This window comes from Pleurodeles waltl, chromosome 1_1 (assembly GCF_031143425.1).
Source record: "Pleurodeles waltl isolate 20211129_DDA chromosome 1_1, aPleWal1.hap1.20221129, whole genome shotgun sequence".
Taxonomy (NCBI): Eukaryota; Metazoa; Chordata; class Amphibia; order Caudata; family Salamandridae; genus Pleurodeles; species Pleurodeles waltl.
In genome coordinates, this window is record NC_090436.1 from 491,029,642 (window position 1) to 491,046,732 (window position 17,091).

General features: G+C 40.4%; 1 protein-coding gene across 24 annotated transcripts in view; it reads right to left on the reverse strand.

The window, feature by feature from the left end:
* Nucleotides 1-17,091, reverse strand: part of MEF2C (myocyte enhancer factor 2C) — a 426,321-nt gene that overhangs the window by 53,327 nt on the left and 355,903 nt on the right. For 10 of the 24 annotated variants that reach the window (XM_069224968.1, XM_069225045.1, XM_069224950.1 and 7 more), the window contains 3 exons: nucleotides 13,092-13,235; nucleotides 2,932-3,118; nucleotides 986-1,033 (listed from right to left, as the gene is read on the reverse strand). In XM_069224968.1, the coding sequence (XP_069081069.1) occupies nucleotides 986-1,033; nucleotides 2,932-3,118; nucleotides 13,092-13,235 (379 nt within the window). Of the gene's footprint in view, nucleotides 1-985; nucleotides 1,034-2,931; nucleotides 3,119-12,886; nucleotides 13,025-13,091; nucleotides 13,236-17,091 lie in introns of all 24 variants that reach the window. The other 14 variants (XM_069225109.1, XM_069225014.1, XM_069225036.1 and 11 more) reach the window with 3 other exon arrangements.

A 17,091-nucleotide genomic window follows, 5' to 3' on the forward strand; every position in this document is an offset into this window, starting at 1 on the left:
CAATGTCCCAAAAGTAGTTGACCCTCTAATTAATGATGTCCTGAGAAATAAAAGGAGGAATGGTGGTTCACATAGTAGGTTGGACAAGAATGAACTATGTGATTTGAAAAAGTTTAAGATACTTTACCAAAATGAGAAACATCACTAGGCTGTATAACATTTCAATGTAAAGATAGTTTGTTACATTGTAATTTCCTTTAAAAGAAAGTCTTACACATGAAGATTTCTAAATACTTCTACTACTCGGCAAGGTAAAATGAAGAACAGTCATAGGTCACAAAATCTTTCTAAATATAAAGTTTATAATCTGAAAGTTTAGTTAATTCTATGGCCATTTCAGGAACCTTTGAGTATAACTTCCTTTACGTTTTGTATTAATACATGGTCCTTCTCCATATTTTGAGGGGGGCTGCATCCCCATTTTATGTGTCTCTACACCAACTTAGACATACATTTGATACTGTGCTTGATACCATGAACAGTTTTCTTTGCTTCCTGACCTTTTATACTCTTACTCTACCTCCACACCCGTTTGGTTTGCTTTCCTGTCACTTATAAGATGTCTGTGCAATGATTGTTTAATGTACCAAACCATATGTACCTGCTGTGTATAATAAACTTCAAATTTCAACTTGAATTAGAAACCACAGAACTAGGCTAAGCAGTAGCCGATTTCGAGTTTAGCTCTATACTTTCACTATGAAAAGTTGCAACACTAAATTAGAGTTAAAGCCATATTTCATGATGCATTGCCATCACCGAAATCTGACAAAAATCAGTCAATAAAACATTATCTAAAATTATTAAAAATAGAAATATAGAAGTTGCCATCCGAGTAGGATCCCAATGCCCACCTGGTGCACCAATTCCATTGTCTACTTCTAGAAGATGGCAGGCCATAGTTTAATTAGTTTTAACTGTACAAATGACTCATTTGTTGATTTGCCACTAATTATTAACTAAAGCACACAGCATCTTTCTTTACCTGCACTGGTGCCTGCACCGGTTGTGAGGTCCCCACCCATCAGTCCACCTAAGAATGACAGAAGATACAAGATGAGAATGGCCATGGCTCTACACGAAGACAACACTCAACTGTATGCAGATGTCAGCTGTGTACTAAAACTTTCAATATATATTGCGGATCATAATTTTCAAAGGGAATTCATTGACCATTTAATCAGACCAATAAATCAAAGATGCGCTAACTTGGCAAACTAAAGTGTACAATACCCAACCACATTTGTAGTCTCCACTCACCCTGTTATTGGTAGGATTCAATTAATAATTTCCAAAAAGGCAACATACTCATCCACTCTGCTGCTACAAAGTGTGAATGAGCAATTCAATAAAATCTTTATTCTCTTTTCCGACCTTCGAGTGACAAGTCACTGATTAGGCAGACTAATTAGATTAACTCAGTTGACTGGTGACCTTATGAGCAGTAAGGCAAATACCCAAATTCACTTATTAGTTCTCAAATGTTGGAGAAAATGAGAAGACTAGAAAGAAAATGTGATAACAGCAGAGTAATGAGAGTAATGGGAACTGAACATGCACCTAGGCCAAAGAAATGCATCAGGTTTGAGATTGTGCATTATGGAACAATTGTTTCAAACGTACAGACATTTTGTATTAAACAATTAGTTCCAAGTATAGAAATATTCATTGCATGGGTTACTTAATCAGAATAGAGTTTCTTTGGGCAGAGAAAATGGAAATGGTGAGGCTAAATCAAACCAAATAAGAAAACGATTTAGAACCAAATCAAAGCCAGTCTTCATTTTACCACTGGGAGCCACTGATAGTAATATAATTACGGATGCCTAACATTATCCGAAGGCTCAAATAAGACAAAATGTCACTGTAAATGGTAACAACTGTGGCTGATTTATGGTAATACCATAGAGCCAGGACCATCTGAGGTGCTGCTAGAAACAGAAGCTGGTGGTTTTGGTAGTGCTTGTGGCCATGGGTGTAGTGGGTTGCCATCCCTGTTAGAAACAGAAGCCTACATGGAAGTCAACGCAGTGCAAGTTTCATAAACGTTCACAGCTCTCTGCTTGCTGAGTTCTCTCCCCCGCTCAAGACAGATTTTCTGTCTATGTGTAATACCCGCTGTTCTGTTATTCTTACATTTATGTGAATTGGGGGTTCAGCTGCCTGCATACAAACACACCCTTCCATAATAAAATAGACCTTTGTCCCTGTATAGTGCAGGTTCTACATAAAATGAGAAAAAACGTAATAGATGGGATGGTTCATTTTAAGCAAGTAAAAGTCACTTGAGCATTACTAATGGTTTGCGGGTAAAAATAGATGAAATTTCAGAGTACAGTCCTCATCATAGTATCGGGGAACACTGCTTAGTCTAGATTTTAGTGCTGTAGAAGACAGTGCGACTGGGGGCCTCATTGTGAAGGGTCTGGACTTTGGATGGGAAGATACCTGAGCGGGAATCATTGTTACCTAACAGTCGCTCCCTCCAACCCAGCTCTGGGCATCACAGGTTGTAGGGACTGGAATGGAGAATAATCGACATTGTCTGCGTTTTCGATGCAATTCTTAGAATGCTAGACCCTTACCAATGCACATTATGATTCCAAACAAAAAAAAATTCTGGGAATAGTAAATTCGAAATTAATACAACTGTATGAGTTGTTTTTTAAGTCACACTTACACATCTCAATGACAGAACACATTTCGAAATGCAGTGTTTATCTAGTGAAGATAGATGTATACATTATTTCCCTACATAAAAGTATGTTTTCGTTTAATGCTACTTAAAGAGAATTTAACATGATATGAGGAAGGTTATCACTCGAATCCAATTATCCTTCTGAATGGATGGAGAGAGTATCACAATGGCAGTGCAGCATGCAATATATTTTATACTGTCTTCCTTAATGGTTCATTCTATCTAAAGCTTACCTGGGTTGCCAGAACTCGGGGGCCGATGAGTCATGACAGGAGACATGCTATTTCTTTGCAGAGAATGGTGGGCCAGTGGCAAAAGGTTGTGATTACCCAGCGAGCTGATGGGATTATTGTATATCAAATTGTTTTGGTTGCTCACAGGGATAGAAACTGGCATTTCAAAACTCGGTGGTGGAACGGCCTGTATAACAGACAAAGACAAAACACGAAGAGAACCAATTGAAGATCCCCAAGAGAATGGAACATTCCTACGTTATTTAATTCTAAGACATATTACGGATTGTGATTCACACATTACAGCTGCATTTAGATAATGATGATAAATTAAAACCATTATTTAGTCATTCATTACTGCAAAGAACAAATTCATGCGAGTTGTCTGATTTAATACTTATTTTTCATTTTCTATTTCCTTCCATCAGCCAGTATTTACTCATCTTTCTATTTGTTTGGCTCTCTCTCTGCTTGCCCTTCAGACACATGTTGGGCACCGAGTAAACCACCTAATCTAATGTAGTTTATCCACCCAAATTCAATCGTGAACACTATCCATTGTTCTAAACTGCACTGTCCACAGAGAGTACATCCGACAATGGTGAAATACTCATTCAACGTAAAAATGTACGATTACTATCCATGTTTAAGATTTCACAGATATGTTTTACAGGTGAGATGCAAAGAATGAGCCACAGTGTATAGATGCTACATTTGAGGAGTATATTTATTTCTGAAGGTGCACATTTCATATAGCTAAATATGAAACATTTTCGTAGTTTTACCGAACTTTATATGCGCTCAATTATGCGCTGCTGTATTGATGAAGATCAAGAAATGTAATACGATCAATATGGTGAAATGCTTTCTGATTTTGCAAATAGTTTTCTGAAGGTGACTTAATAAGGATGCTCAATGATATTGAGGTTTGTCTCAAGCCTTTGAGAAGGTACTGGCTTTCGATCGTTCTCACAATTCCAAGGGTGTGTATATGAGAGGATATGTGACATTGCTTTGACCGATGTCACGTGCCACACTATGCTGTCCTGCCTTTCACTAGGCCCCCAAGAATAAATATTGTTATCTACAGAATCAATTGTTATCTTTCACATGCTGGTCACTGTTTTTCAAGTCTCAACCATCTCCATATTTTACTATCTCTTTTCTTTCAAAATGTGCACCCTTATTGAGCTCATAATGGAGCTCTTCATTGCAGAGAAGCGCTGAGGGGCCCATTTCAGAACTTTATGGCTATGCCTAGGTTTGGTTATAATTCAGGACTGCCTGGATGCTTCACAGAACCGCCAGACCGCCAACCATACCTTGGTTACCTGAATCTTAAAGGCAGAAGGGAATGGGACCACTGGCGCTTGCCTGTTTACAGATCCTATGTGTGCAGAATGCAGGCATCATGTAGTTTCTTTATAGGCAAGGTTGTGAAATCAGTTCAATTTTACAGACACACGTGAAAACTTGCCTACACGCAATCTTTTCTGAAGCACATACATCTGAATTAGGAAGGTGTAACTTCTATGCTCTGAAGAGTGTGGGAAATAAAATAATTCACAATATTATGACTTTGTGTGTGCTCACCTCACTTACATATCATGTCACTGGTCATTCCTCTGACACACTCTCGGTGTAGCAGACTTCTAAAGACCCAAGGTGAAGTTATGTATGGGGACTTGAGCATATGTTGCCCACAGAAGTGGAAGTATACAGGTTGATATCTCCCCGACATGTTTAACATATTTCTATAATTTCGGATCTAACCACAGTCGCACACCAATAGAATGACGACAGCCATAGTGGTCAAATACATTAGGGTTCAATAGCTTGGAAAAACATTTTACTGCCAGAAACCAAAGAGACAATATCAAGTGTCCTTCCATGTGGTGGGAAGTCCACAGTGTTCAGTCGTGATTTCTCAATCAAGCTCTCTGGTTTCTGATTTCAAAAGTCTCATTACAGGGACCTTGGGCAGACTGAGGCCAACCATGATACATGCATCATCGTAATATGAGTAAACCAGATAATTCAAAATAGGCCATTATTACCTATGGCAACTAGCATAGATGAGGAGCTTTACTTCAACAATCTCTCCATGGCTCCCAGTATCGGACCAGCTCTGTGTCCTACTGCTATTTATAACAATTTGCTACTTGTGTTGCACTTGCTTCTGCAGTTTTATATCTCTGCAAATAACAGGTATTAGCATTACACTAATCATAAGCTACTTATTTGATCAACTTCAGAAAAAGGAAAAAAGTTCGTTCTGCCCTGGCAGAATTTAAACATGTGATCAGTATATGAAACGCATTTCCCAGTAAAAAACGTTCTTCTCACTGTGTTATCTTCCACTGGAAATATGGCTCAGTCAATCAAATGCTCTCTGTAGACATCTGCTCTGACCTTAAAGACAAATCAGCTTTGCATCTTTCAGCCACCTATAAACTTTATTAAATTAGGCAATCGTGACATCCGTTATTTACGGCCCAGTAAACAAACAAGTTCTTATTATTACACCCCTTTCTATGTTTTAGTCAACACAGGCGATACCCTAAGGTCTTGTAAAGAACAACTACAGTGAGTATGTCTCGTTCTGTATGCCTATCAATTGCTATTTTGATACCTGAATACTTGCTGGATATGGTAGTCAATATTAGTGAACTTTAGGACATCCAGACAAAAAGAGGCTACACATAATACAGATTAAAATTTGAAGCTAATCAAAGTTTCTTTTACACATGTATATCTAAATCAGACCCTCAGCGTAGAACCTGAGCTGCCTCTTCGTCAAGTGCAGTAGCTCGCCTTTTGGTTGGCAGGCCTTGTGTTTTTATGTGGGTAAGTAAGCCAGATTTCTCTTTGTACTGGTGGTCACACAGATACACATCCAGGATTCAATGACTGTTTCTTTCTGGTTGAGGAGGACACCACGTCTTTCGGATTTCATAACTGCTCTGCTGTGCGTTCCTACCACCTCTACTTTGTGGTCAAGTGGGCAGGGCAACCCAAAAATGGATACATTGTGGCATGTGTGAGGAGCGTCTGTAGGGCTGTCATTTGTGTGGTGCCATCCTTCCTGTGTAAAATGGTAGTGTCCAGGCCAAGGATCCGGACGCTCTGTGCCTCTCAACCCACACTGACCACAACTTGAACTACCACTCATGCATCACAAACTCAGTAATTATGTTTGGACTTCGCATCAGTTATACGTTTGTGCATTGACAATATGCTTTCAGTCTAAAACAAGAACACCGTTTTCTTCAACTTGAATGTCCAATATAACTGTTGATATTTCATCAGTTCTGCACCGACAAACACTGTGCAGTGTGCTACAGCAGATCAGTAACGTTTGTGGGTGGGTCTTAACCTTCAAGTGTGTCCTCCCATAACATGCTCCCGCTGAGCTATGTAACCATCTTTGGCCAATGCCTGTGATTTAGGGGTACACTGTGGGCTCTTTGACAAGAATATGCATGAAGCATAGTCTGTATGTCAGGCAAGAGCAATCATTCAGAATTCAGCTGGAACAGAGGGGTGGGGGAGGGAGTGGTCATTTTGGAAAACCCTTCAAAACAGAAACAATGTAATATCATAGTATTCAGCACCCAAAAATGTAAGTCATTGTTTGATCCTGCAATGTAGTGCAACTATCAGAGTGTTGTAGGGCAGTGGCTCCCAACTTGTGGTCCAGGGACCCCTGGGGGTCTGTAAAGCCTCCTCAGGGGGTCCACGACTGCTTAGAAAATTAAATAATATTAACAGATTAGGTCCCCAGCTTCCATTAATGCCTCAGTGGGGGTCCCTGTGGTCCAGTAATGATAAAGGAGGGGTCCACAGAAGTCAAAGGGTTGGAAACCACTGTTGTAGGGGATCTGGGTATTATCACAACTGGCCCCTCCCTGTGCAGCGCGAGGCCATCACTCTATAGTGTTTCCCTTCTTTGTCAAGGCTTTGTTTGAGGTGCTTTTAAGTATGCCAGCTGGGAGGCAATAGTTATTCTCTAAAACTCAAATGTTTATTCTTTTATCGAACTTAAAACATATATTAATCTACACAGGTGGATGACATCTTATTGGCTTTCTAAATCAAAAATGCCTGTCGCTTGCTACCTCTTGATCCTCTTCAAAAACGAAACCCATTAAGGTATTTAAGTCGTTCTTGACATAACCCTTTATCTAGCTTTTAGATTCTTTAATAAGTGTGTTCCAGTGTGTCTTGTAGCGTGAAGTTGATAACAAAGTCGGTAAAGCATTACAAAGGTGTTTTTCTCAATTCACTTCAGAATTCAATTATTGCTTCTCTGTTTCTGGGTGTTAAATGTCTTTAACACGGTCTGGTACTGCGCGTGCTTCATTGAAGCTGAGCACTGGCTTGGCACAGATTCCTTATGGCTCGTTTTTAGACAAAGATCTTTCCATGTGTTACTGCAATCCAGATATCGACTACCTGCCTTGTATTTAGTGCCAATGATTACTAATGCCAATGTTGCATGCGATTGTAAATTTCACACATGTTAAAACAGGTTATTTTCCATTCACACGAAGACTGTAGTCACTGTAATTCTTGATCTATTGTGGTCACTTAAATAATTCTTGATCCATCATAAATTGTTAGCCGAAATACTTCCCTTTTAAGTAACATGACTAAATGTAATGGTTTTTTAATAAATGTGAATGCTAACAGATTTTTAGATTAAACTAGTGTTTGTCCCTCGGATTTAAAATCAAATTCCTATGTCCTTTGGCCTGCTTGTGGGAATGTCTGCAGGCGTGTCCACTTGCTGTGTTTGTTCCAGCATTTAATGATAGATGGATTAAAGTGCCTCATTTTCACTATGGACATTTTATAGACATTTTAGAGATGCACTGAACTATATGCGATAATAGGTCACTCGACACATACCCAACATTGTGAACTGCACATGGTCAGGCCTTTGATCATTAACAAGGTGTTTTTTGCCCTCCATTGAAGGCTCTCATTCAGAGGGGGTCAGTTGTGACTATAAAAGAGGTAGAAGTGTTTTAATGGGAATAAGTACTCCAGTGAAGTGCTAATGTGAGTCAGCATTCTATCATACATATCATAAACAAATTCAAACCAGAATGTCTTTCTCATAACTCATAAGCCTGCATTTATTTACAGACCCATCTCATACCTTGTCTAGAGCCTTCTTCTCAATAAGGAAATCTTGGCTCTGGCTGTAGTGCTCACGGAGTCAGGGGCCCTGTCTATTTGCCGACATACGCCCACCACACCCCAGGCGAGACCACAATGTTATAAAGATAGAGGAAGTACGCCTGAGTCTCAAGTCACTAGATCTCACTTTTGTGCCCTAATTCCTCTTAGCTGTCATTTTCTGTGCTTCAGGGCACACCTCCTTTTTCAACTTAGAACTCAGATAAATACACTTCTATTAGATGTGGATGGGCAAGGGAGATTAAACAAAATATGTGATTTAAACACTGTCATCACAACATATGTGAATGGATTTAAGAAAAAGTGGAGTATCTTTTTTTTTTTATAAAGCGACAGTTTTTCACACTAAAGTCCTATAGTGAACGTTATCTACGAGCACTCCTCCTCACATATCTAGCCAAGCAAAGGTTGAATTCTACAGTCATATACCATAGTTGCAATGATATAAAATATACCCTAGCTGTTTTTGAGAGGCTGAAAAGTCAGGAAAAAGTGTTCGATTACTTTATATAAAAGCTGCCAAGTTTAATTTTCCTGAAAGTTTAGATATACTTACCTTGATTTTAATGGGGGCAGCATTTTATTTAATTCTAATGTGATTTATATTACTCTACTCTGCCATGATTTCACATAAAACCGGAGATTCTGCCGTGCTTGGTAACACATCAGAATATGTAGGCCACTGGTATGGTAGTTTTTTTTTGAGGTACACAGATGGTGTGAGCAGGGTATCTGGACAAGTAGCACTAAAGGGGAAAGATGATTATTGTTCTTGAGCCAACAAAAGCTGCAAGAGTTCTTGATGACACATGCCTGGATTATTTTCATGGGTATCTTTTTATTTGGTGAAATACATGAATACCCAGAGTAAGTGACAGCTTTACCCTGGGATTAAATATTGTTTTAGAAGAGTGCACAGATATAAGCTAACCACTCTGTGGTTTCTTGAAGGTTGCAACCAAGGTTTGAAAGCACATTTCCCGAGCTCATTACGTTGATAAACTCAAAAACTGGAAAGGATCAGATGACTGTAATGACCTAAACAAATAAAGATATTAGTTGTATTCTCGTATGCTGGGATACGACGATTCATCTACATACAATACACCTTTAACATGTGCTCTTTTTCCTTTCTCAACCCAGAGGAAGTCACCGATGCAAGCTATCAGTGGCTGTCGCTACGCCATTCCTCCTCTCAAATGTATCTCGGAATATGCTAGCTCTTTCAAGTGATCTCAATGTTCCCATGTTCTCCCTTCTTCATCAACCTCTCTCCACACTTTACTATAGAATCCCCTATTGTATTTGTTACTGAAGGTATTATTTATGGATAAATAGCACATTTAAGGTTGTGCTCATGCTGCCTTTCATTGGTGCATTCCATTTGTCTCCTCTGGTCAGTAATTCTCTCAGCACCAGACACTCTGGATGAAACAGGCTGTCGTCACAGAATTTGTGTATAAGATGGATGAGCCCCATGTGTTGTGGACATGCCAATGTCTGAAATGCTTGAGGATCTTAACAACCTGGGATTTCAGCCCCAATCACTGTCCCTAACATGAAGCTGTGCCCCCGGAGATGCATCAAATTCAGTATTTCAATGATTTCACCAAGACTGCCATGTGTGCCTATGTCTGACTCTGTAAGATATTTGACTGTGCATTCAGAGCAGGGTTTGCCTTATTGATGAATTCCCTGACTCTGCTCTTTCTTGGTAACGCAACATGTTTAACTGTTCAAAATGCCATTGTACTTGCATGAGTATCTATTCATAAAGTGAAAGTCATCCCTAACGAAAGTAGTATTACATTATGATTTTGGGAAGAGATTCGAATGAAAGTTTTGGAAAAGTAAATAATTTTAATGGAAGGAGTAGACAGCCAATAAACAGTAAATCAAGTAATCCCCATAGAGTGAGTAGTAGCAGCTGCGTGAAAGGCATGAAATTCACTGAGTGGGTATTTGGAGACAGAAGTATTGAAAATTACTCTAGAAGTCATATGTGACGCTTTCTCTAAACTCTGGGTTTAAGGAGTTTTACACTTATTTATGGCCCCATTTCATAACTTTCTGACCAATGGCCCTTTGTAAAACTCACCAGTGTTTGCAAATGGGTAAACTAGATGCAACATCTAAGCTCTGCCAATCTTTGAAACCTCCAGGCTCTGATCTTTGATGTTTTCCACTTATCTGAAAGGATCTGTTTACTCTCGGAAAATGTTGAACTCACTGCAATCTTTTAGTGCTTTTAATGCTTGTGAGTGAGGCAAGTAAAGTTTAACTGTGCAGTCTGTGGAGTTCCAGTGCACCTCTGATCTTCCATCGTTCAGCTTGGGACTAGATCAGTGAGCTTGCTGACCTATAGGTTTGGAGGGAACTGGCCAGCTCAGCGTCTAACACACCCATGTGCCTATTACACTGTCACACTCTCAGGGGCTTGTCAATATTTATTTACTTGCCATCAATTACTTGCTCAGATCTTTATCAGCTCTAGCTTTTAATCTTCTTCCAGATTGAAACAGAGCTCACATGTGTCTTTGTACGATCTGCTGACTTCTTACTGGAGTCCCACCAACGATTGTGGATAAACTGATGCAGCTAAACAGTGGACATGGTTTCTGTTTCTTCGCGCCCATGGCTTATGTCTGAGCAAGAGCAGATGTGCAAGAATTCACTGCTTTCGGAATTAAATACTTCATTTACTTTTAGGGTACCATGTCACTAAACCCAATTACTGTGTGAGGCACTACCTGATGCACCTTTTCAGGTGATTTTGCCCTTTTCGGAGATAAATTTTCTATCATCCAGCTTCAGAAATCTGCATACACCTCCTGTGAATTGGGCCCAATGTCAACCTCTGCCTAAGGGCTGTGATGTGGTCCTGAGATAGATAAGTACAGCTCTTAGTGGTAATAAAATATCCAGAATTTTGCATCCCTGCGCTTGCTAAGTTCCCTTGGTGACCTGGACCCATCACACTAGGAGTCTGAGTTTCAACAAATTCTTATTAATTTTGCTCATCTGAAGGCTTAATGCAAATCTCAAAAGGTTAGGACGAGATCCTGGAGTCTCAGTTGGTAGAAACTTGTAGGTAGCCCACACTCAATTTTTTCTAAATATTTAGCCCAAGATGTCATACACACATATTGTAAGTGTTACTGAAATGCATTTTTTTTGTAAATTGCTCATGTTTTTAAATTAAGACCTTAATACGTAAACAGGCACAAGCTAAAGAAATAATGCAAAGAAAACGTCTTGACAGAATTAAATGGATGGATTTTATATCTTTAGTTCAGTTTGTTCAACAATATTAATATTTCTAAAACTGTTTTGCCACGCTAGCAGTGCAACTCTCCTCTGTTCTTAAGCCAATCCAAATATTTTATATCGCCATGCACACAGTGTGCAGTGTACTTGTGTGTGTGTGTGTGCATGCGTGTGTATATGAGTGTGCGTGTATACAAATTTGTGCACATCAGCTGGCGGAATAGCACGGCAAGCACATAGCACATGCATAGTTATTTCTCTTCAATTTCTGGCCAGGCATGAGACTGTTAGAAATATTTGGCCTCCTTTATCAGAGGGCCAGTTAGCTGGGGGTGCCCTCTTTTGATTGCATTTCCAATTTGGCGTCTGGATAAGAACAGCGGGCATTACCCTGTTTGGCAAGCAATCATTTCTCCCCTCTCACTGTTGTGTATCATTTATAGCATGGCACTATAACTGTCGTTTGAGGTGTGGATGTGATCTTAAACGCAGAGGGTAGAACAAGTCATTCTGCAAAAACATACTCCACTCTCTTCACTATTTTCTTTGAAGTAAGTGTCAGTAATTTGGGGGGAATTCTAGGCCTATTTAATCTTTTAGAAACATTTCCACTGATTATATGGGCATATAATGTGAAATCACAAAATTGCATTATTGCTGTGACTCAGAATGTCATTAATATCATTCGTACCTTTATAACACAGCAGCAGCTCAAACACATTAATCAGACCATCTCAATGTACACTGCATCAAACAGGGTTCGGATCCTCATGAAGTACACACTGCTTGGACTAGAAGCACTATTTTGGTATTATGGATCTCTGTCCTGAGTGGAGTGGATCAATAACTGGGTCAGTAAGTGACACCCATCACTGTTAAGGACCACAGTTTGTTACCAGAGATATTTAAAAAGGAGCATGGATGTTGGTGTAGGCAAAGCAAATTCTGCTGAAGCGATAAAAACACTCAAACACACAAACATTTCTACATTTTACCAAAGGGCTCTCATGCAATCTGAGCTCTGCAGGAGGGGTGCGGGGGGTGATAATAAGCCTTAACGTTGTCTGATGGTTTTATGGTCAGCGCTATTGCAAGTATCATGTTTTAGGTGCATGGGTTCCAAAGTGTTTTATTCAACTTACACAAAAAAGCTGTTGTTAAATTTTAGTTCAAATATTCCTTCAATTTTATTGCATGAGGTGGCTAACATGGCACATTTTAGAGTAAATTGTGCAAGTGGAAATGTCTTTGCATATAAGTTCAGAAGTGTAACTCGGGTGGATTGTGCTGAATGTTTTTCAGACAATAGACTTCACACAAACACAGACCGGATTGACTACCTGTGTGTGAGTTAATAATGTGTGTGTTATTATTGGGATGTTCTTAGCTTGAATGTTTTTAATAGGGTGCTAGCACTGCAAGGGTTAAGGTTGGTTACTGCAGCGGTTTTCAGCAGACCAGTCATCTAACCTTAGGTACTTACAGGTATTTTATTGGTCTTGATCATGTTATCAAATTCTTCATTAATTTGTTTATACTTTTCTTCTGTGCGGGGGGTGAGAGCGTAAGAGGAGTCGGGATCGGGGCTGTCACAGCCTTTGTTTTCTTTCTTGTTCAATGCCTGCCAGGTTCAGAGAAATATCAAAAAGTAAAAATAAAAAAAATGAAAGGATGCTCAGAGTACTTACACACAATCTTTGCCTGCTGATCATTAGATCAATATCTTCGTTAATTTTCCTGTACTTGTCCTCTGACTCGGGGCTGTGACCTATTGAATCGTCTGCATCGGGATCTGGACTGTCACAACCATTAAGCCCCTTCTTTCTCAACGTCTGAAATACACAATTTTGTACAGTTCACACCTATGTACGGGCGCAATCGAGAGTCAGGAAGGTTAGTGAACATGAATCCCTGCATTGCGGCATTTTCAATTACATCAGGGAAGGACCTGCATGCAGGTATCCCACATCCCCCACTACACACCTGGAGCAGGCAGAGGAGACATCTTAATATTCATATAGAAAACTGAATGTGTCTGACGTTTCACGATGACAGTTCTGCACTAAAAGTTTATGCTGCCCCCTGCGCTTAAGGATGCAACAAAATAAATCATTTTTCAAATGGACGAAGAGTCACCACATTTTGAATATTTTAAAATGTAACTTAAGTGAGGAGCTGATCTCAGGTGGTGAGGTTCATGTGTTCCTCCACTCACCGCTTGCATGTCTGGCTGAAAGCACTGAAGAGCTGCAGTCAAGATCACAATGAATGATTCTCATGAATTTCCGGTTTGTGTTCGATAAACAGTAACTACGTCTCTTCCCAAGTTCATGTGTTGGCCATGAGAATGGATGAAGGATGTTTGGGTTGGGTGCAGAAAGGTACCCTGGTGAGTTAGCTACAGGTGTACTGAATCTATTATTAAGAACCCCTGTACTTTTGTTTAAGAATAACATTTGGTTCAACTTTTCTTGCCTATTGTGACCTGCAACATTACATCCAAGGAGAAATTGTTGCACAGATACTTCAATTTAACATTACTGCGGAGGGAGGCAGTCTCCTTCATGAACGTAAGCACGCTTGGTAAGAAGATCAACCCTATTGGAAATCATTGGAAATTGTACAATGAGGTCAGCAAGGAGCTATTTAACATTCGCCCCTGCCCTTAAGTGCCGCTGTCAGCTGCGCTCACTTGGCGGGTCTCCAACAAGCAATCCGCAGTCACATTAAAGAGAGGAGATGTCCCTGCAGCCAAGCTCCCACCCCCTTCACAACTCTGGGCTTGTCCTATTTTAAGGTTGTCGATTAAACCACACCCGAAGTTACAATGCGCAAGCAGGAGTACGTTGAATGCTATGCTGAAAGCAGCCAGCTGGTAGAGTGGGCGGCCTAAAAAAGAGCTGCTATAGGAAATGCTGTTCGCTGATGCAAATTGACTAACTAAAATTTCTTGTTTAGGAACTGGCATATTGGGATTTCGTATTAAATTTGGTGCATCAGTTTAATTTTAGGTTTTGCCCTTTCCAGCTGACAGGCATCACTGTTCATTAACAACCAATTACAACCAAAGTCGAATGATTTACAGTAACCTTTGGATCCAAGGAGGTGGTAAATGCAAACCCATGACCAGCTTGGACGCATAATTGCTACGTTGCGTTTTATACACAGCATATTTATATTAAAAGAAGAAAAAAACATTACTTATTGATAGACACTGAGCTCATTTTCCAAGGCACACTTATTCCTATACAATATCTACTCATGCACAATTGAAGGCTGTGAGCACAGAGACTGAACCCTTGTGTGCATTCGAAACTTCTTTTTTGGTCTCAGTACATAATTAAGACATTCAGCATTACAAGTTTCTCAAGAAAGAAGCAGAGCAGGCAGATCTATTCTGAAAAATGCAAATTATTGATTCGACCACATAAGGAAAGACAGCAGGTCACACGTCGGTGAACAGTGAAGTTTCCCACACTTTTGACTTGCAATCTCTTTGACCACAAATTCTGCACACAGGATACAATAGTTGGTATAAGAGAATTAAAAAAGGTTGGTGATATAATGAGCCAGGATGGTGTAAATGGTGAACGAGGAGAAGGAGGCAGGGGCGAATGAACTGTAAAACACAAGGCATATTTTAATTTGGACCAATACTTTCAGAGCGTGGAAGACTTCTATGGCATTACCGCTGGTGTGAGAAACCTGAATGTTGAGGTGGTACCTGGGAGCTTGCTGAGGGTGAATCAGAACTGGTTGTGTTAGCAGAGGGGTCAGCTGGGCTAGAGGAATGTGGTTTGAGTCAGCTAGGGGAGCATGAGCTCCTAGCATGGAATTTGTACAGGACGAGTAACAACCTACGCTTAGATGTAGTTTACGTTTTTTTTTCTCCATTTGTGTATGTGTGCAGTATAGTACATCACATATGGAAAGTTTAAAAGCTTTGAGAAAAAAAACCTTTTCACCAACTTTATCTTTTAACCTGGGAAAGGAGATCTACATTTTTGGCCCAGATCCCTGTCTACAAATTTGCATCAAAATCCATGAGAGGCAGTATGGGAATGCCTATGAATCCACCCAAGGGGCACCTCATTAACACAAACTAGCACAAAGCAGTGCCTAGCGATACACTGCATTACTTTACTGCTACTAAAACCTTTAGTGCTACTGAATCCTAATCCAGCACTTTGCCCTGGTTTGTGTCATTTTTGCTAACAGTGCACCGGTGCAAAGTGCAAATACATCTGCCCAGGGTTTTTAAATATATAAAGGGTGTTGCAGTGTTCTGTAAGCCACCATTGCCAATGGCTGAATATGGGAACTTAGGGTAAAATGAACTGCTTGCTTCAAAGTGGATATCAAATCTTTCCCCATCTCAATGTAAACCCTGCATTCTAACCTTTGTTGTAATGTAAGGCACCTCCATATCGACAGTTTCAGATGTGTTATGGAAATGAAAAAATAAATACAAAATAATTACACCTATAACGACTTTAAGGGAGTCATTTTTAGCAGAGCCAACACTCTGGGCCTCATTACGAGTCTGGCGGTCTACTGACCGTCAATGTGGCGGTCCAAGCGCCACATTATGACTGCGATGGTCGTGCTGCAGTCGGACCGCCAGCACCGCCAGGACTAGTAGTCTCGGCGGTAGTGGCAGTCCAAATCCACCAGGGCAGCGCTGCTCCGTCAGCGATTTCATGGCAGTAACTCCACCATGAAAAGGCTGGCAGAGAAGGGAGGGGGCCAGCACCGTAGTAATGTTCACTGTCTGCTTTGCACCCTACGCACTACAGCATTGCCACCAGCTCTATTATGAGCTGGAGACAATGCTTTAGGCCATTTCTGGCTAGGCCATCGGGCGGAAACTGATCCAGTGGGAAACTCGTAATGGGCACGGCGGGGAGGTAGCCACAATGGTGGCAACCTCTCCGTCAGAATTTCGGCAGATGGGCTTTTCCGTCCACCAAAATTGTAATGAGACCCTTTATCTTTTGTCACGAGCGAGCAGTGAAGGAGGCCACTGAGGAGACTTTTTTAAACCTTAAGTTTGTTCAGGCCATTGACAAGTGCTATGTGGGGAACATACATACCTTCAAGATGTTTAGCAGGTGGCAGCGGACAGCAACAGTAGTGCTGGTGATAAGGGCATGCAGATTCCTATGGCTGGAGCCAGTTTGCTGGCTGATGAGGAGAGGAAGGCACTGCAAGGAATGTATGAGATGGAGAGCAGTATGATCTTAGCGATGTGAATGATACGAAATAGATAACTTTAACCAGTACAACGTTAGGCACAACAGGCCTACTTGTGCCATATTGCAGTAAAGCAGTTGGCTATTTGCTATCTGAAATGTAGGGTAAAGGAGATGAAGGACCAGATCGCATGTATGATATTGACTGAAAAAAGTGGTCGGAGAACTGAATGTCAATAATTGACCTTGTATGCAGACAGAGAGTATAGAGAAAAGGAAACGAGAACTGAGCCTGTGCCACTTTGAGTATTACAAGGAGAGAAATTAGAAGAACATTGTGACACAGATTAGGACATGTAAACTAGTTTTGAGGCAAACCAAGTGAGTGCTGTATCCATGATGTCTAATGCTGTCCCATTTTAACTACATTTGCTAAACCCTGACTGTAAGTAATTTCAGAGCTTTTATAAGGTGGGTTGTGGGAAGTTTGTTGAAA